At 41.3% G+C, this 20207-nt stretch overlaps 2 protein-coding genes across 2 annotated transcripts; one reads left to right on the forward strand and one right to left on the reverse strand.

Moving 5' to 3' along the window:
* Nucleotides 1–388: 388 nt before the first annotated feature.
* ZNF839 (zinc finger protein 839) lies at nt 389–13839 on the forward strand. The gene is made up of 8 exons (XM_075192935.1): nt 389–1091; nt 4519–5292; nt 6740–6925; nt 7089–7181; nt 9205–9357; nt 9480–9581; nt 9668–9782; nt 11509–13839. The coding sequence occupies exons 1-8, from the start codon at nt 564–566 to the stop codon at nt 12237–12239; spliced, it is 2682 nt and encodes an 893-aa protein (XP_075049036.1). The 5' UTR covers nt 389–563; the 3' UTR covers nt 12240–13839.
* Nucleotides 13840–14596: 757 nt separating this feature from the next.
* On the reverse strand, nt 14597–20179 carry CINP (cyclin dependent kinase 2 interacting protein). Its single transcript, XM_075191869.1, has 5 exons — nt 20075–20179; nt 19538–19706; nt 16720–16834; nt 16488–16617; nt 14597–15162 (listed from the first exon to the last, which is right to left on the reverse strand). Exons 1-5 carry the CDS (start codon nt 20079–20081, stop codon nt 14960–14962), a joined length of 624 nt encoding a protein of 207 aa, XP_075047970.1. The 5' UTR covers nt 20082–20179; the 3' UTR covers nt 14597–14959.
* Nucleotides 20180–20207: the final 28 nt, after the last annotated feature.

Genomic DNA, 20207 nt, shown 5'->3' on the forward strand with positions numbered 1-20207 from the left:
AACAAGTGGGAAAAGCAGAAGTAAAGTATTACCCAACTGTGAGCATGTTGTGTCCCTGCTCCAGCACACTTTACTAAGCAAATCAGATGTAGGCAACATGTATATCACCAGATGCTGTAGAACTACAAGTCTCAGCATGTTGGAGAAAAAATTGTAGAAAAATATTAACCACAATGATGTGCATGATGATTTCTCATAGAGTTTGATAATATTGCAGTTTTTATTTGACATATTTTATTTTAAACTTCAAACTTGGTGATTGTTTTGCCTAAATCCACATCACACAGCATTTATTTTGCACATAGAGGTGAAAGTCACAGCAGCCAGGCTGAGCCTGAGGCAGAACGCGTTGCGGGGATTGTCCCTCCGCGCTCGCCGTACAGCGCCTCCCTCCACCACCCCCTAATTCTTGACCTTCCGCGGCCGAGGGGGGGAGGTCCCGTCACTAGAAACGTGACTGCCTCCGTCTCAGCAGGTGCGGCGTGTGGCCGGGGAGCGGCGGGCAGAGGGAACGGAGGACTTTGTGCGGCGGGTAACGGTGCGTCATTAAAACCTCCGACAAGATGGCGGCGCTGAGCTGCCCCGGCAAAATGGCGGCGGCGGTGAGCGCAGTCAGCGGCCCCGAGCCCCTGGGAGAGTACGTGCAGGTGGTGGTGGGCGAAGAGGGTGACCCTGGGCAGGTGATGGTGGTGCAGGAGGGCGCCGGGGGTGGCATCACCTCGGATTTCCTGCAGAGCATCGCACAGACCGACACCGTCTTCTACGTGCAGCCCGACGGCAGCCTGGTGCCTGGGGGCAGCCTGGCCGAGGAGACCGTGCGGACCCAGGTCAGCCTGATGACTGGGGGCGGCCTGGCTGAGGAGACTGGGGGAGGCCTAGGGGACCAGCCCGGGATCAGCATGGCGGAAGAGACCGAGATCACCCAGGAGACCCGACCTCTGCCCCCAAGACAACCACCTGGGAGCCAGGGGGCCCTGAAGCTCTCCACCCCTGTGCTGAGGGAGGCATCCCAGCAGCTGAGGACTGTGGCCCACCATGTGGCCCTAATACAGGGGGACTCCAGCTCGGTCACCAGGCTCCTCAGCCAAAAGGTAACCCCAGGCCTGTGCCCTGTATGTATGGGAGACAGCAATATCCCTTTTATATGAGTACCTCATCTCTGTATTCTGAATAATACCAGTAATATGATGCATATGTCAGAGGCAGCTTGTCTGGGCACGCTGAGACTTGTAGTTCCACACATGCAGATGGCATACTAGGCTAAATTAGAAGTAGCCTCACAGGACATTACTACATTTGATCTTTGAACTCCCATGTCTAGGCGGGGAATTCAGTTGGCTGTGTGTTTTTACAATTTGTGGTTAAAATATCTGCTCATGTTTGCTCACACCTCTATGGGGCTCAAACCAAAATGTGTCTCCCCCTTCTTTTTCCTAAAGGTTGTTAGTTCTCATGAGCAGGGCCCTCTTTCCTTGTGTGCTCCTTCTACTGTTCCTTCACCCTCTGTACCTCTTGGCCTGCTTCGCTAGCCCTGTCTTCCCTGTTTTATTAATCTTCGGCCTTCTTGCTGATTTCTACCATCCCGTTCACTATCTGTCAGATATAACCTGATTTGCTTTACCCTGTCACCTGTGTTTGTATATATTTGTGTATCATGTTGTGTCTTGGTTCTGTTTTCTGTTTTCTGTATATGTAATGTACGGTGCTGCGGGCCCTTTGTGGCACCTTATAAGTCAAAGATAATAATAATAATGGATATTTCTGTGGCAAAAAAAAAAATTTGGGGTGGCTCATGACTGTTCCGAAAACATCTTGCACAGTTTTGTTTAGAATTGAATCTCCCCCTTATTGTAGTTAATATTTGCTCATAGTCCTATAATTATTGCAGTGCTGGAAAGAGAGATTGTTTTATACACCGAAATGTTAAATATTGCAAATGGTTTACACACATCTGAAAGCAGAATGAAGGAAAGGAACCTTGTAGTTAGTTTCAGATGTTATGGAGAAAAAGCCACTTGTTAAAGATCAAGCTTTTACTAGCTCTAGTAAAAGTGTGTAAAAAGGTGTAGGTAGGGTATTGTGTGACACAGATCTTGGCAATGTACCACCACAATGGTCGCTGGGGTAGTCTGAAGTAATGTAACTTGGCAGATTTTGCCTAGCCCGCCATAGCGGAACGCAGGAAAAATTGCCACGTAGGTTACTGCCAAACATAACAGTGATGTTCGGCCGCACGTCACCAAGAATTGAATCTGCCCTATGGTGTCACTGGTGTATTCCTAACACCAGTAGGTAGCCAGCGTAAGAAAGCATTTGGAACAGCCAGCAGAATACTTGGTTGTATATAGAGAGATAATCATAGCAGGAAGAGGAACATTATATTACCTCATAGGTCACTGGTAACACCTTAAACTGTGTGTACTTCTCAGGCCTATCTCCAAAACAACATTAATAAAATAGAAAATTAAATCAGAAGGGATACTAAAATGATGCATGGGCTGCATGTCAGAAGTTCAAGAGCCGTACGTGTACAGCACAGAGGAGAGGATATGATGAATACACTGTAATATATAAGGGTAATGAGTTCAGGAGGGACTTGGAGATAATTTTTTTTTAAATTATCTAATTTTCAAACAGCTGACCTATTACACAGCGCTGTACATTGACTGTATCATGACACAAATAAATGACATACAGTGGTATGAAAGAGTTAATTTGACCCTGTCCCTTGATGGACCACCCCTCCGAGCCTTCCGCTGATGGGTGACTGTTTTTAATCTTTGATGTACTGTTTTAATTTGTTACTGAGATTAAAGGTAACATGTGGCACTTTTGAAGGTTAAAAAGTATCTATGTGGCCCCTGAAATGTATCGGTAGAGGGGAAATCTTGATAAGAAATTGAATAACAATTTTAGTTGCTGTGTGGGTACTGTAAGCCAAGGTTTCTGCCCTGTTTTTTCCAAGACTAGCTGGTTCTGCTTCCAGCTTTTATAGTCATTGTTTTTCCTAGGATGGGGCCATGGATGGTGTTGGACCAGATTTGCAGATTGACCCCCTGGTTTTCATACTTTTTAAAATCTTTACAAAGTGGAATCGTCTGCAGAGCCCACCTTTTGGTGAGAGAGGGTCCTTCAGGCAGCTGTTTATTCATTGACATGGTAGTAGGGGATACAGACTGGGAAGAAATAAAAGGAGTCTTGTACTTTAATGTGAAATCCTTCACCTAGAAGTGTTTGTTTTTTTGTTTGTTCCCCCCTTCCTTCTCTTGTTGGGCTAGTTGTAAACTGAGGAGTCGTTGGCTCATTTTGCCTCCTAGCGATGAAATAATATTTTGTGATGAATATCTCACCTGCTGTGTTTTGAATAAGATAGAGCTCTCATCTCCTCCTTTCCTGTTTACTACAAAAGAAGCTAAAATTATTATTCGTTGTTGTGTTTTTCGTTTTCTTTTTAACTTGGTTGGAACAATGTTGCAGCTCTTTGTGAAACATTTCTGCAGAGAAACTTGTACAATTTTCTTTAAATTGACCGCTCTTCAGAAGAGCTTTGAGTCACTTGTATGAAATGCTGAGTGCACTATGTACTTAGTGCCTTGACGGATGTTCCCATAAATCTCCATTATGGTTTACTGAGCGGTAATGTTTTAGTGCTGCAGGAAATGGTGAAATTTACGCACAGTGAAAGCATCTCACGGCATGTGTGTGTATAGAGATACAGACAGATATATATTTTACGCACGCACACACACACAGAGAGATCACAAGCCATTTGCTTACGTTATGTTTGGGAGCCATGTGTAGATGTCTTTAGTATAAAATACCTGTTTTTCGTTTTCACTTGCATTCAATTTTAAAGTGACTCCTTTTGTTGAGTTTAGTTTCTCTCGGATTAAAAAAAGTATGTAGCATTGATCAGTAAGTAATTTCTATAAGAAGTTGCAGTGACCCTCAATAATATCTTAGAAGATAATCACATAATCATAAATTTCTAGTTTATGGCGCAGTTCGGCGAGGTCGATAAAATCCCTAAATCTTCTCTGTGCTCTTCCTATCCAGAGGGTGCTATGATACCTGGAATGGTGCAAATAGGAGTTCTCGTCCTTTCAGTTTGTGCTTTTCTCAAACTGCTGGCGATGGGACCATTGCAGCCAGATTGGGGTTGGGGGGGGGGGGGGGGTATTTTATCTTCTTGATCTCACCACGCTAGTTTAGGTTGAGATATAGTTTTAGTTCAGTTTCAGTTGACGGCGATGTGGCTTGAGGACACCGCACCGCATTCATTGCCGGCAATTACGGTAGATATCTCCGCTCATTTTGCAGAGCTGCGAGGAAGAATGAGCAGAGATTTCTGTCAAATCTCCACCACAAAATATATTTCGAACGTTCCGGAGACACTTTTTGGCTAATTGAATTCCTCCCTAGAGATAAAGAGTTTGCAAAAATAAACACAGTATATTTGCATTTTTGTTTTGTTTGATGAAACAGGAATGACTTGTGTCCAAAATGTCTGTTTTACAGCAGTTGAAATCCATTCGTGTTCAAGTGCCCGGCCTACCGTCAAAGAACAGCACAGATGCGCTCGATGATGGGATCGGAGAGAATACGTCTGACCTTTCCAATATGAACTCTGCTAATTCCAGTCTTTTGGGTGCTCAGATTGTCCAAATCAAACCTCTGTCTGATTCAGCACAACAGTTTCTTGTCAGTCCTTCCTCGTTGGAGTCTCCCTTCCAAGTTCTCATCCGACAGGCTCAGTTGGCTTCGGCAAAAGCCAAAACCCAAGACACCAACAGGAACCAAAGACTCTTCGAACCTCTAGACGAGGAGAGAACCTGTGCCGCCCACCCCCAGAATGGCAGCCACTCCTTGTGCACAGCTGAGAAAACGCAGAAGAAAGGTCAGAAACGCAAAAAGTCTGTGAAAATAAAAACCCGCTCTGGTCGCATCTCCCGCCCTCCGAAGCACAAGGCAAAAGATTACAAGTTTCTCAAAGTGGGGGATATGATACAGGGCAGTTCTTCAGATTCAGAAGATTACTCGGAACTGAGCACAGAAGAGGAAGAGGGGGGCAGCAAAAAGGAGAGCGCTCCTTGTCACTTGCAACCCTACACTGTGAAAAACACTCTCTTCCAATGTCAGACGTGTGAGAAGTCCTATATGGGGAAAGGAGGTTTGTCCCGTCACTACAGACTTTACCCCAGTCATGGGCAGCTGGAGTCTCCATTCGTTTCTGATGGCAGGAAAAACGGAGATGCTGGTGTGGCCGGACAATCCTTCCCCACTGAAAAGAAGGTAAGCCCCACCCTTTGCCTCTGCACGGTGGTGTCAGATGCTATTTGGGCTGTAGCAGTATTGATGAGTGGGTAGGCTGTCCATTCACATTGTTGTCTGCTTTAATACGCTGTGGGTATTGTATATTTGAGGTCATCATGGTCGTGTTTAGACACCTGGAAGTCTGCAAAATAATGCGTCTACCAAGGTTGTATGGAGGTGTTTGCATGGTGCTATGAGTAATTACACGTGGTGTGCTGACCTCATGGGCTCCTGTCCTGCTGCATCCACATTGTATGATTCTAGCATCTGTATTGTTGTTCCAGAAATACTTGTTGGTCTTGTAAAGTCAGTGGCATCCGTATACATAGGAGGGAAGTCCAATTTATATATAATGCTAGAAAAAAAAATGTTGCCTCTGATACTGTGCTTTGGTTTAAGGAACCTGTGTTGTGAGATTTTATCATGAGTTCTCTGTACAGCGCTGCGGAATTAGTGGCGCTATATAAATAAATGGTGATGATGATGATGTACGGTGTCTGGTTCAGTTATCATACAAGCTTCCTAGAGAACACTTCATTACGTGAAACGGCTTACGTTGCACTTACTAGTAACTACAATCCAGGAGGTAGGGGCTGAGAGCCTAAAAAAAGAAGCAAAAAAATATTGAATAATTTTGCCACCCACCAGGTGTGTCCCATATGACCAGATGTATTACTTTATCCAGAAGTATATTGCAGGCTACAACATGTTGCGTTAGCAGACTGTTTGTATTCTGAACAAACTGTTCTGTTTGGTTATTTTATAATTATATCTTACAAAATAAGGAAAAGGGCCTTGTTGGCATAACCATATATATATATATATTTATTACATACTGTAAGGTTTATAGGGATACCAAATAGGTGTACTTTATTCCAGATTACACAGAATGTCATTGTTAGATGTAGATGTTTTTAAACAAACAAAAAAAAAACAAGTAAAAGATGAGCTTGTGTGACACTGACATCTAAGCAAATGTTTTTCTAACAATAGTGGTAGAGTGCGGAGAGCAACTCTCGGGGTCTTCCAAGAGTTGTCCTTCCATTAATGCACTGGTGATGACGTTGCTGTGGTTTCAGGAGGAAGTGTATGAGGAAAGGACATTACTTCCCATGCACAGCAGTCTTACAGCCTAGAATCACTTGTTTTGGTTCCCAGCAATTACACATTCACCAGTGTAAACTGAATTTCTCTATGTTTAGCACTCGCTGTTCTTGGGTTCACGTTTGTTGGTCCTCATACTTGCGGTGTGTAGACATGAACTTGTGAATGCAGACATTACGCTAACTTTAAATTCAGAAATAAACATTTGAAGATTGGTTAGTGTTGTGGCTGTGCTTTCTTGTTGACCGTTTGATGCTGAAGCTTCTATATTCCACACCCTCATTTGTTTATCATATGTACTTTGTCTAACATGTGATCTCAGAAGCCGGTCCCGAGACCTAGAAAGAGGCTGCTGGACGATCCTCTCAACCCCACCTTGGCCCGAGATGGTTTTGAGTTTGTACCATTGCCAACCGCACGTCGGGGACGTCGGCAGATGTCAGGCAGGAGGTTCGGACGTCCCCGAAAAATATTGGCCGCTGGACCGGTGGAACCGACGGTAAAAGAGGTATGAATATATTTATATAAGTTCTAAAATATCAAATATATGTGATATAGACCTAGAAGTCATATAAGTGCATGATAGATACAAAATATATTACGATAAGTTAAATGTACAGCGGTACTTTATTTGTGTATTGATGATAATAAAATGTTGTTTTTTTTTGTAGATGATTGAACAGTGCAGTTATGCAGATTTAAAAGGACAAGTTGCACCAAGTTTTGCCAAACTCTTTTCAGTCTATGACTTTTTACTAATAAAGGTTTGTACTTTTTGGATACGGGAGGTGAATACGTCCCTTATTTTAATGTATTATAATAAAAAATGGAAAAACTACACTTAATGACAATTAATTTGCTTCTTCAAAACCTTTCTCATCCAATGCCCTCCACATTCAATGGTCGTCTGCTCTCATTGGGTTCACCCAGAACAAATATTTTGTGGTCCAGTTTTTTGTATAAGTGCAATGAATCCGCATATAGATTGGCAATTAATACAGCAGGGGGTAAATGTATTAAGCTCCGGGTTCTTCAACACCCGCAAGTTCAACGTCTTCGGCGTTTAAATTTAAAGCGGCGCTGCCTTGTAAAGGGAAGTTTCCCTTTACAAGGCAGCGCCGCTTTAAATTTAAACGCCGGACTCGCGGGTGTTGAAGAACCCGGAGCTTAATACATTTACCCCCAGATCTGTTGTAGCTCTGAAGCAAAAATAAAAAATATAGAACATTTTTTTTTTTTTTGTTAGGGGAAAATCCCTTATGTTGCTTCATTTCCTAGGAACCAGCGTTGTGTTTATCTTATCACCTCTTTGCAGCCGGCTCATTCTCCCTCTAGTATAGATAGTGTACAGGGGTGTGGTCCATATTACAGCCATAGCTATGGATTATCTAGCACAGGGTTTCTCGAGAACCCCCGACAGGTCATGTTGTGAGGGTTTATTTAATCATGCACAGATGAGTTAATTTATTTGGCTGATTCGTTTCTCACAGACAAACATGACTTGTTGCGCCCGCATATATGTAAGCAGGACTACAGTAAGCGTTACTCCTCCTGTGTGTAACGGTACATTAATTCCCTGAGTATTGTGTGGGTTCTGTCATCTGACACTGTACCAACCTTTTAAATACTCTCCAAATCTATTCACACTTTTGAAAGTTCCATAGTGTGTTGTTGCTTTTCTCTGAAGTCTGTCCAGCGTAATCTCCACTGATGGACGATTTAGAGACGTTTTCTCATCCTACGTTAACCACCTCTGCTGTTAGGACAATTTTTAATAAAGTTGCTTGTAAGTTTCGGATAGAGCGGGGGACAGAAATACGTTCAGCAAAGCAGTTTGAACAGATGATCCTTTTACCCAATGTGACGAGGACCTCTGCTGGACAGATACTGTACCGCAAGAGCTGCAGGAGAATAGGGACCGCATGAAGGGGCCAGATTGACTCACAGCCATTTATTAATTTCTTTCCATATGTGATCTTCCTCTCTCTCCTTGAGCGTTACAGAAGTTTTCAAGCGGTTTTATTATGTGGGGGACAGACATTTTCAGAAATGTGGCAACATCCAGCAATCCACAAAGCTGTCCTAGCAAAATCATGATGTAATATAGTGCTGGCCATCATCTACCACAACATCTTAAGAATATATTATTTAACACCCATTTACATCTACAGCTGCCACATGGGTAATTATGGTTGAGAGCGGGTTAAAAAAATTTGTGCAGTAGGAAAGCAACTGACCTCCTAATGATTGCATCATATAGGCCCATTACCTGGAGTCATTATCAAGTTTCAGCAGTGATTTAATGTTGAATAATCCAGTTTGGATCGGCCTCATGACACAAGTTATCTGATTTTCTGAAGCACCTTTATAAGCTCCTAGTAGCACGCTACTGTCTGTCTCAAACATTAAAATGGACCGCATTTATGTATAAGTTATTATGTATTTATTAGTTATTCACAGCAAATTATCAAATTTGAACTACCTGTGCTCTGTTTCAGTGGGTTCCCCAATGCATCGTCCTGAACAGGCGGTTCCCTCTCCTACCTGGGTGACCCTGTTCACAGCAACAAGGTCCCTCCCACATGAATTCCCATTTATGCTAATGAGCAGCTTACAGGGAGGAACTTTGACAGGTTAGATCACGGGTGTGCGGAGCAGGAGAATCTGCCGCTCCAGGCCAATTTGATTTGCGGACTAGTTGAATCGATTGAGCACAAATAATAAACTGCATTTTAAGCTATATTTTTTTATTTTTATACATGTACACCCTTCTATTTTGTTTTACAGGTTAAACAAGATCACCCAGACCAGCCTCTGTTTCCACATGTTTATAAAGAGTTTGAGAACTTGCATTTAATGGTCAAAGCCTTAGCACAAGAATACGTCAGTAACATGGCTCTTAGCACGGAGAAGGGGACTCTTGACGTAACCGATAGCAAGGTGAGCCGGCGTGCATGTAATCTGATCTAGAGACGGTGATTTACATGACTGGGAGAATACAATGTGTTTTTTTTTTAGATGAGCACTTTACCAATCCATGCCCTGTGCATTATACCCTCTAGGTGGCAGAGTCACTGGGCATCCCGGAAGACATTATAAATGTCTGTCCTGTCGCCCCTTTAGTAACCGAGAAGCAGGAAAAAGATTCGGAGGCAGAGAATGAGGTAAGTCTGCTTCATAAGTCATCACTTCCTATGTGGTTATAGCTGACGTTTACAGGTTCATTTGTAATCGTGATCTTCTGTGTTAGTGTTCAGGTGCAGAGACGATGCCACCATCAAAGAGATTCAGATTGGACACATCGGCTGAACCCAGAGCCAGTGAGATCACTCCGGGCGTCTGTGAAGCAGAACTCAGGGAGGAGGGTAAGGTGGCTCCTAAATTAGATGAAAAGTGAAATATTGTAATTAATATTGAACTATTACGTAATTGCCTCATAAATGTGGATCTCTTCACCAATAATACTGAGTAACTTACATTAACTACAAAATGCAGGTCACTCTACAATCAAGGCTAAGCTAGAATACTGTCACTGAATGATAAGGAGAGGATTAGAGAGAAATATATATTGCTATCTTTCTTTTTAGCTGAGAAATATAAACGTCCTCATTTCTCCGTTATATCGGGTTATTAAAAATGCCGTTAGTGTGTTATAACATCCTCCTGATGATATCAAAGAAATATTTAAGAAATTACAATTTGATTTACATTGAATCAACCATACTAACAATCTATCATGAACATCTTTGATAATCACTGATAACTTTACTAAATTATGGATATATTCCTTCAAATGTCCTTCTTAATTTCTTAAACTTAAGTGAAATATACTAATTAATACTGAACTATTACATATTTAATAGTTAGAATTTAAAGATAAGAATCTCGTCCTTTTCCCCCTCCCCACTTCTCACTGATAGAAGGCACAAAACTAATTGGGAAACATCCTATAAGTTGTGCAATGTTTGTATTCTTGTTGTTTCCTCGCTAAAGAATAAAACAAAGTGTATTTTCAATAAGAAGTTACTAAACCCCAATCAATAACCTGCAAAATACAGTCACTATATAAACAAGACGTTGTTCGCAGCTCTTAGGGGTGCGCGCAAAAATAAGCCGACTTTAGCATATTTTACCACGCATGGTAATTGCTTACAATTTGTGAGGCAAATACAGAACCATCAGTCATAATTGAATTGACCCCAGAGTTATATATGACTATAATAGTGCCTCCAAAGGCAAATTTCTTTTGTGAATTTAAGATAAACTTACAAACCTATATATACATATGTATCTATCTATATACCTTCTCTACGAATCGGGGAGAATGACTGACTTTAAGAGCTGGCTAAACATACTATGCAATATAGCTACAAAACATAGGCAATAATGCAAACAAACACTAAAGCAAGACAGACTGAGCCACAGATGTCTTTTGAAAGGTACAATCCCTATTACTTAAATATCACGTCGTAACTCCCTGTGGTGGCCGATAGCACTAAAACCAAACTTGCTCCATATATCTACAAGGAATAATTCCTACTTTTATAGCAGTATAGTGACAGAGACCACACATTACATACATGTACAGTTAAACATCCAGTAAGGTTGATAAGACGACTCTCCGTCTACATCAACATACTTTACCTTCTAGCGGTGTTACTCCAGGCACGTGCCAATTTATCCTCAATGTGGATAACGAGTGACTACAAAAATGCTTAAGAATTGGTTAAAATCTCAGTATCTCATCTGAGCTTGTGTAACAAGAACGTACACTGACCAGCTTGGTTGAGCTTTAAATGTTCTCAGTCTGTATTAGCTTGCAAGAGGTGATTCAGGGCAGACTGGTGGGAAATGTGGATATTTACCCACGGCTATTCTGTAGTCCTTACTAATGCAAGCATCGTCTGTCCCTCTAGTAGACTGGTCTTGGGGGACTGTGGCTAGCAGTGCAGTGAGCTGTTGTATAATACTAGTACATGGTTTGGTTTGTTAATGACACTCTGAGAACTGTTTATGGCAGACTGAAATCATGACCAGTTGTGTGCTGACGTTGACCGTTTTGAGACTCCAATTATTATTTATGATATATAGGTCACGGATCCCAGGGTGACAATCCAGAGGAATCATCTGGAAATGACCCTGGTTCTAATGCCGCAGAGCAGAACGCTGAAGCCATACAGCCCGAACAAGTGGATGGAGATACAGAGAGTCTTCAGCCACCGACCCAATCGGAACCTGTTCCTTGTGAGACAAAACAAAGACCCTTGGAAACATCTACTCTAAGTACTGTCCAATCGTGTGACGACTCCTATAATATATTATGTGAGCTTCCAGAGGACACCTTGAGTGGTTTTCAAACTCCAGCTACCCACGAGGACGTGAAGGAGGGAACAGTTGTATCAGAGCTCTCTTCTGATTTGGGCAAAGACGAATCGGCTAACCCAGCGCCGCCATCTGACTGCAGTGCATCGTCTTTCAGCTCAGGTCACTGTCCACAGATGGCTGAGCCTGAACCGATGGAAACTCTTGTAAAAACTTTCCCCACTGTTGAGCCATCAGATTCGGCAGAGGAGACGTACAGCGAAACCTCACACCTCCCCCCGGAGGTGGGACAGTCTCTTGTCTCTCCTTCAGCCACTTTCTGTACAGAAAATCTCGGTGCTGATGAGTGCAGCGCAGCTTATGACTTAAACCATGAACACGAGCTGGTCTTCATCGACAGCGCGGAAGAAACCATTACAGACGAAGCCGTTGTCATCTTCGACAACACAGAGTCCACAAACACGCACTTAGACACAGTGGTAGCACTTGTTGAGATGTAAATGAAGTGAATATATTCGTCTCGCTTTGAGATGATCATTACGCTTGTGTTTTTTGTTTTTTTATAAATATATAAAATAAATTAGGATATTTCCTATATATTCTTCTAAATTGCAATGTATAACTTATTTGTAAATTTGTTTCTATGAGAGTTTTATTTTTTACCAATTAGAGGGAAGACATTTAGTTCCATAGACTTTCAGAATAGAAGTTTCCGCACGTGCACTATTTTGTCCTGGGAGAGAACCAATGGTACAGACATCGGCAACACCATACAGTAACCACAACACGGGTACATTTGCCAATTATTCAGTTAGGTGTGATGCTCATTGAGAAGACAGAACTTTATTTATAAAGGGAGGATGGCAATGTTTTTTTGTTTCCCCCCAGGAGTGGGTAGAGGTGTAACACTGTTCTTTACTGTTCCACTCCCATTGCTTGGAAAAGTGAAATTGCTAATACCTTCTTAAAAGTGAACGCATCATTTTGAACATTTTAACCCTATTCTGCTTTCTCATCCAATCCCTCGGCAACCTTGCTTTTTTAAAATGATGAATACTTACTGTGTAAAGATACTTGTACTCACCGATTTTGCATTTGGCACCAAATCGATATCCGATCGAGATATATCGGACGATGGCCGGGAGGGTAACTGGTTGGGTGAGGACTACACGATTGTGTATGTCGTTATCATACCATCACGCTAATAGTGCCTTGTCTGATCCAGCAACGTACACTTGGAAAGAAGGGAATAATCTGAACGCCCCCAACGCCTCTATGTACCTGTATTCTCTCAGCCCAGTTGCCAATTTAAACCACCTACAAGCTTTGCTGCTGTTTCGTCTTATTGAGAAGCCTTATATGCCTTGCGTTTAAAACTGGCCGGTTGGAGTAGAATTTAGAAACCTTGCTGGTATATGGTAACTGATGATGGTCCTTAACTATTTCAAAGAAAAGCTGGTATATCACTCGTGAAGTCGCAGATAACCATTTGGCAATCTTTGCAGATTTGTAGGTGGAACAGATAGCGCACTAGTATCTAGTGAGCCGCTAGGCTGTATTCTTGTATGTTTGGTCCAGCCCACAAATTAGCTGCTTGCTTGCTGTATATGTGATGGGCGTGAGTGTTGGTTATGCAGTGTATAGAGTGTTTTTTGCCACTTGCATATTGCGCTCAATAGGCCAAAGTAGGAAAATGGACAATTACAGCATATATGACAGTCCCACAGTACTTAATACAGGTATACATGGTGCCTAGAGATACGCCTGGTACCAAACTATCTGCTGTGATTTTTAAAGATCCTGAAAAGTTCTTTGATTTTCCAGAACAACTCCTGAATCTTTATTCATCATTATTACAGGTTTGTGTAGATCTTTCTACCGTGCATCCCCCTCCTACCTGAACCGTTCCACTACACAAAATGATTTTAAAGCATGTATATCGAAGTCTTAATGATTGCTAATCCTACCCATACCCTACGACTAACCATGTTTTCCGTACCACTTGATGGAGATTGTACAGGCCTTGCCATGTAGATACAATGTGACTGCCATTTGCTGCACAATGAAATTGTATGTTTTTCTGAAATAAACATTAGCTTTTCATTAAACGAGCCTATGTCTTGTCCTGCATAACGGTGAATAAGGAAGTATTGCACAAGATAACTGCTTACTGCATAACACTGACATTAATTCGGCAGGTTCTGTCTCTACAGCCAAGGACTCCGGAATATAGACACACCACTTTCCACGTCCTACCTGGGCAGACTGTGTGTGTCTCTTGTACTCTCACCCAAAGGTCCACCAACATCGCACCGTTAAGAACCCTTGTGAACTCGATCTCTGCTCTCTCGACAACTATTCATAACGACTACCTTGGGTTATGGGAGTGAGCAGTCATTAAGGAGCCTTTGTTGCAGAACAGATTTATTCTTGGTATAAACTTTCTAATACCATTGTTTTTTTAATAACGTGTTTGAGAAGCTGGTTTAGGGGCACCTCACTGCCATTACCTTGGACCACAACAAGATGAACTCTATGTGGGACTGTTTTAGGCATAATGCTTTTATTTAGCAGATAAGGATGAGACCTGGTGGGGTATTAAATAATCCAGAATTACAGGGTAAAATTCCAAGGGGTAGACTTACTAATGTGTCTAAAAAGGAAAAGTGGAAGTGTTGGCCATAACAACCAATCAGATTCTAGATAAACGATGGCTAGACTTGGGATTGCCCATTGAATCTATGGGCAACACTTCCACTTAAAACAATTTTTTTTTTTTAGTAAATCTACCCAGAGCCAGGCAAACCATCGAAACCTACCCCCAGTGGGACAAGAAGACTGAATGGTACTGATAATGTCATGGGCAAGCTTTTTATTCGGGCAGCTGATATCTCTATCATAAACTGAAACAAACTTCACATAATAGATTCACTCTTCCAGCAACACTAGTGTGTCCCACAGTATAACTGTGAGGGGCAGGCCTGTTGTGCCATCACATGTTTAACCCACACTTCCTGAAATGCTGCATTTGGTAGACACATAGGACAATATTTGCTACAGCAGTAATGGTTCCCCTGTACCGTACAACTGCCCTCGGAGGACTACCGCGGTAACCAGTTCGGCGATCTCAGTCCTCTGCAGAGGATCACTATATCCTAGTCGGGTGCCTCCTCGCTCCCTGAAGAACCGTGCCGGGGTACAGTCACCGATGTTAATGTCCCTACAGGGGACGGTGTCCTGTCTCCAGCAACATGCTCTCCAGCAGGACTTTGATAGAGTTGTCCACGTAGGGCTGATACAACCAGCAGGATAGATAGACCAGGAGCAGCTCCTGGTCCGAGGTGTGCGCTATCTCCCCCACAATCACGCTCTTCAGGGAGATTTCTTTCTTGTACATTTCTGACATCTTTACAGAGGTTTCATCTGCAAAATATAACAATGCAGAAAGTAATTTCTTTTTGTTTGCGAGCTGCAAAATTAAGAGTCTGTAACCAAATAACGGGCATTCCGCACCAATTACCATTCATATAATACTGGTCTACTGCTTAAGGTGGACGGAGTGTTCCTCAGACACTATCCCCTATGTTCTTGTATTAAACAATTCTTGCTTACTATGTCATTATAGAAATAGTTTGTTTGTGACATCATTTAAAGGACCACAAATTTAAAATACAAGTGGTCTTCTATAAGCAGCTACTAACCTTCACAAGTACATGTTAAATCTCCACACTTTGGAATAACTGGCGATGTTTTAACTAGATTTGCAAGACTGCTATTCTCTTATCAGTCATTTTCAGCTCAATCTAATTCAATCCTCATACACAGACCAGATGTCAGTGTTCAAATCATATTCTCAAAGCCTATTAAATGAGATATGATGCCAATAGTCCCCAAAAAATGATGTACGTGTTAGAGCTTGGTAAAGTACAATGGCGTTCTATGGGCGCATTCACCCACGTTAAATGAAGGTGCTTCTAATGCTTTTAAGGCGAGGCTAAAGTACAATGTTCGGTCTATGTTTTAACAAATGTTTTTCTAACATCCTTGTAATTCAAACTCTAAATGTCACGTGATTGGATGTCATAGACATTTTAACATAATCATCATCATCATCATCTATTTATATAGCGCCACTAATTCTGCAGCGCTGTACAGAGAACTCATTCACATCAGTCCCTGCCCTATTGGAGCTTACAATCTACATTCCCTAACACATAGACAGACTAGGGTCAATTTTGATAGCAGCCGAATTAACCTACTAGTATGTTTTTGGAGTATGGGAGGAAACCCACACAGATAAGGCCATGGTCGGGAATTGAACTCATGACCCCAGTACTGTGAGGCAGAAGTGCTAACCACTAGGCCACTGTGATGCCACAACATAAGGCATTAATTTACTTTATCATTATCAGCTATTTATAGAACACCACTAATTCCGCAGCGCTTTATTCATAAAAACTAAAAATATATATATATATATAAATGAAACACTTGGATCACTAACACTTCTTCAGCTCCTGTTCATCTCCCTCAATCGCTGCTTTTGCGACAGGTTAAACTGAAAGGAAATTGCTCTTCCCATCATACACGAGTGATTAAGCTCCGAAAAACATTGTGTGCAGCGTCTTCAGAGCTCAAGTGCTCAAAGCGCCGGACATAACGGTTAACAAATATTAACATCTCAACTTTATTAAGTTTAATTATGCAGAACATTAACAAAAATATTACATTATAAGTAAGTCACTCACAAAAGTGGGTTGTGGGCCATGTATGAAAGAGAACGGGTCTAGAATCTTTGCCGCTGCACTGAAAAGCTTCCAGTTCACAAACCCCTTTAAATGTAGAGGACAATTTTTCCATCTTCATTTGTATTTGTTTCTAAAGAGGGATTTGAAAGAGAAAAAAAACCAGCAATATTACAAGGGGGATTCTGAGAACTGAACTAATATGAAAGATGAGTATAATAAACATTGTACCGACCATATTCTCCAATAGATCCAGCAATTCTGAGCATAATCTTTCGAGTTCTTCTTTATTCTTGTCAGCATTCTCATTACTGGGTAAAGTGTGATCTAATAACATTTTCTCGTATGATCTAAAAAATAAATAATTGTTATTATGTGTGAAGTGCGTCCAAATACTTGCAAGAGAAGTATCCAATATTTTCTTCAATCTCTCAACTGCAAGAACCAAAGAAACTTTCCTGAGCCATAGACCAAAGACAGCAGATAACATAAAATTAATAAAGAAAATCTGGAACAGAACAATTTATGTTTCAGGATTCTGGTGCTTTTTAATCTCATGCAGGCAATCTACTCCGACACAAGGCACACATAACTGCGCTGATTAGCTGGTCTAGAGTCCCGTACACACAGTGTTTATAATGAGTGATTGGGCCGTTTTAGGTACGATGCCCTTGTAATCACAGTGAGTGTGGGCATTAAAACACTTCTAATGCCAATCAACATCTGATTGAGATCTAACAGATAACAAACGGGTCAGAAGTTAAATCTGGACGGCCAGTGATCTTTGATCGCAGTAGAGCTGGATCCTTCAGATTTGGCTACGGCCAAATGATAGGTTTTTTTTTAGAGTGGGGCGGGATAGAGCTGTGTACCGTCACTTTAACACGTAGCTCACAGACATCATCATCATTTATATAGCGCCACTAATTCCGCAGCGCTGTACAGAGAACTCACTCACATCAGTCCCTGCCCCATTGGGGTTTGCAATCTAAACACACACACACTAATTTGTTAGCAGCCAATTAACCTACCAGTATGTTTTTGGAGTGTGGGAGGAAACCGGAGCACCCAGAGGAAACAGGGGGAGAACATACAAACGCCTCACAGATAAGGCCATGGTCGGGTATCGAACTCATGACCCCACTGCTGTAAAGCAGAAGTGCTAACCACTAAGCCACTGTGCTGCCCACAGAAACTATATTTATGTGTTGGGGTCAAGTTGAAAGACAACGTGGCAGAACCTTGTACATACAGCCTCAGTATCTGAAAACCAATGTAGTCAGTTACAGTTTTATCATTTATTGTCCCAAACAGTGTATTTATCTCATTAGAAAAATTAAAGTGCAAATAATTTTGGCCCCCGTGGAAACTGCCTCCACATCTTGATATTATCCAGCATTGTCTGATTAATGTGAACATTATCTGCATTCTGTATCGTCCATCACAGGAATCCGGCACTTGTCCATTCTACTAACCCCGCTAGGCAGGAAACTGATCATGAAGGCCACGTAAATTCCGGGACACCAGGAGGCCATGTCTTCATTTTTGTTCCAAATAAGTTAAAACTATTATATCAATCTCCTACCCAACTGTCCTGTTAATTTGGGAACATTAGGAGTCAGAATTTTGGAAAAATAAGTAGTTTTGTATTGCCTTTTTCTGGATCAACAAAATTCCGATTTTATGGGCCAAATTTAGTCACCCTTAATTGTGAGTGTACCCAAACAACTGAGTCAACACAATGGGCAAAATATTAGAATTGTTGACTATTAAGGCACCATGGACCTTAACAGAAATGGAATCTGCTTTGATAAGCGCTTCCCAAAATCTGATTGGCAGATGACCGCGCTATTGTGTGTATATGTGGTTATTTGCCAACCAAATGGCACAAGATTCTTTGCTATATAATTTTTTTTATCCAGGCTCTTGAATGACTTGATACGTAACATTTCACTGGTTGGATTTGTCATAACACAGCTACAATATATAGAAAAAATGTATAAATCACCTTTTTGCGCTATGGTTTCCCAAACAAGACAAAATTGAGTAGATATTGGGAAAAAAGAATAAATAAATAAAATAAAAAATAAAAAAATAACGAGTATACTTATTGTTATTGATGTGAAATTCGATTCCCTTCAGATGATCATACACAAGTTTTCACGTTGGCAATCAGACCATATAGAAAAAAAGAGAAATATATAATAGTGTAACACTGTAGAATACAAATAATATGTATCTCTGAGTCCAAATGATATATAGAATATCCAATCCTATTGTTGCCTTCAATCAATATTTCACCATAGGTAACAAAGTTATTTTTCCAAGTTGATGTATGATGTGGGATGTCCCACAATCCAATCTACTTACAATGTAGATTCTTTAAAATTGGCACTTCAGAATATTAGTCTCCACTCCTCCTTTCTTCTCCGAAATTTCTCAGTAAATATATGGAAGAAAGAGGTATACCTTTTAGGTTGTAGTTAAAAACATTTATTTAAAAAAACATACATATTCATACCGCGGAGTAATGAGTGGTGAAATATTGATTGAAGGCAACAATAGGATTGGATATTCTATATATCATTTGGACTCAGAGATACATATTATTTGTATTCTACAGTGTTACACTATTATATATTTCTCTTTTTTTCTATATGGTCTGATTGCCAACGTGAAAACTTGTGTATGATCATCTGAAGGGAATCGAATTTCACATCAATAACAATAAGTATACTCGTTATTTTTTTATTTTTTATTTTATTTATTTATTCTTTTTTCCCAATATCTACTCAATTTTGTCTTGTTTGGGAAACCATAGCGCAAAAAGGTGATTTATACATTTTTTCTATCTGTTATCTATACCTAGGTGTTAGGTTGCAACTCACTGATTTGCAGAAGTGGTTTATGTAGCGCTGTAAGGGTATTACACACTCAGCTACAATATATAGCAAACTACTGAGCAATGCTGTCTGTGCGCCTACGAGGAAGATATCGCACAAACTTCAGTGGAAACTTGGGACCTGCGAGGGACCACCACACACAACACTTACAGGGTACTTATTTTAAGATTGACGATCTTGCTCGCAGCACTGAACGCCGTGTCATTACAAGTCTCCCATTTCAGCATCAGGTTGTGCCAATCCGCAACATTGTCTTTGATTTTCCTAGCACTGCCGGTTAATGCCGTCTTCTTAGGGGTAACAAATCCTGGGCTTTTACCTGTAGACAATTAAAATAAAACACAATATTGAGAGGTTATTTTTAATTTTGTATCAACATTTAGGCACACACAACTAATGTATCTGCAAAGCCAGGAGCTGGGAAATCTAGTATAATGTGTTCCAACAATGCAAAATATACAAAACAGACATCAGCTGACAAAATGACTATGGAAGCATCATACAACCAACGTGACACCATAGTCATACACTAGTAACACACTCTAGATACCAATCATAGTTATTATTACTGTATCAGCAAAGGGCCTGTGTCAATGTAAACAACCTGATGCTGTATAGGTGCTGTGGAACTACAACTCCCAGCATGCCCTCCAGCAGCAGTACACTATGCCATGTGTGGTCACTTACTCTCCATCCTGCTGAATGGTGATCACAGCAGCATGTCAGGAAACAGTCAGTAAGGCCAAGCACTGGCACACCACGTGACCTCCTAGAAGACACTTCCGCCCTCCGCGGGGAGGAGGAGGCAGAGTGACGTCAC

Source organism: Mixophyes fleayi, chromosome 12, assembly GCF_038048845.1.
Source record: "Mixophyes fleayi isolate aMixFle1 chromosome 12, aMixFle1.hap1, whole genome shotgun sequence".
Lineage (NCBI taxonomy): Eukaryota > Metazoa > Chordata > Amphibia > Anura > Limnodynastidae > Mixophyes > Mixophyes fleayi.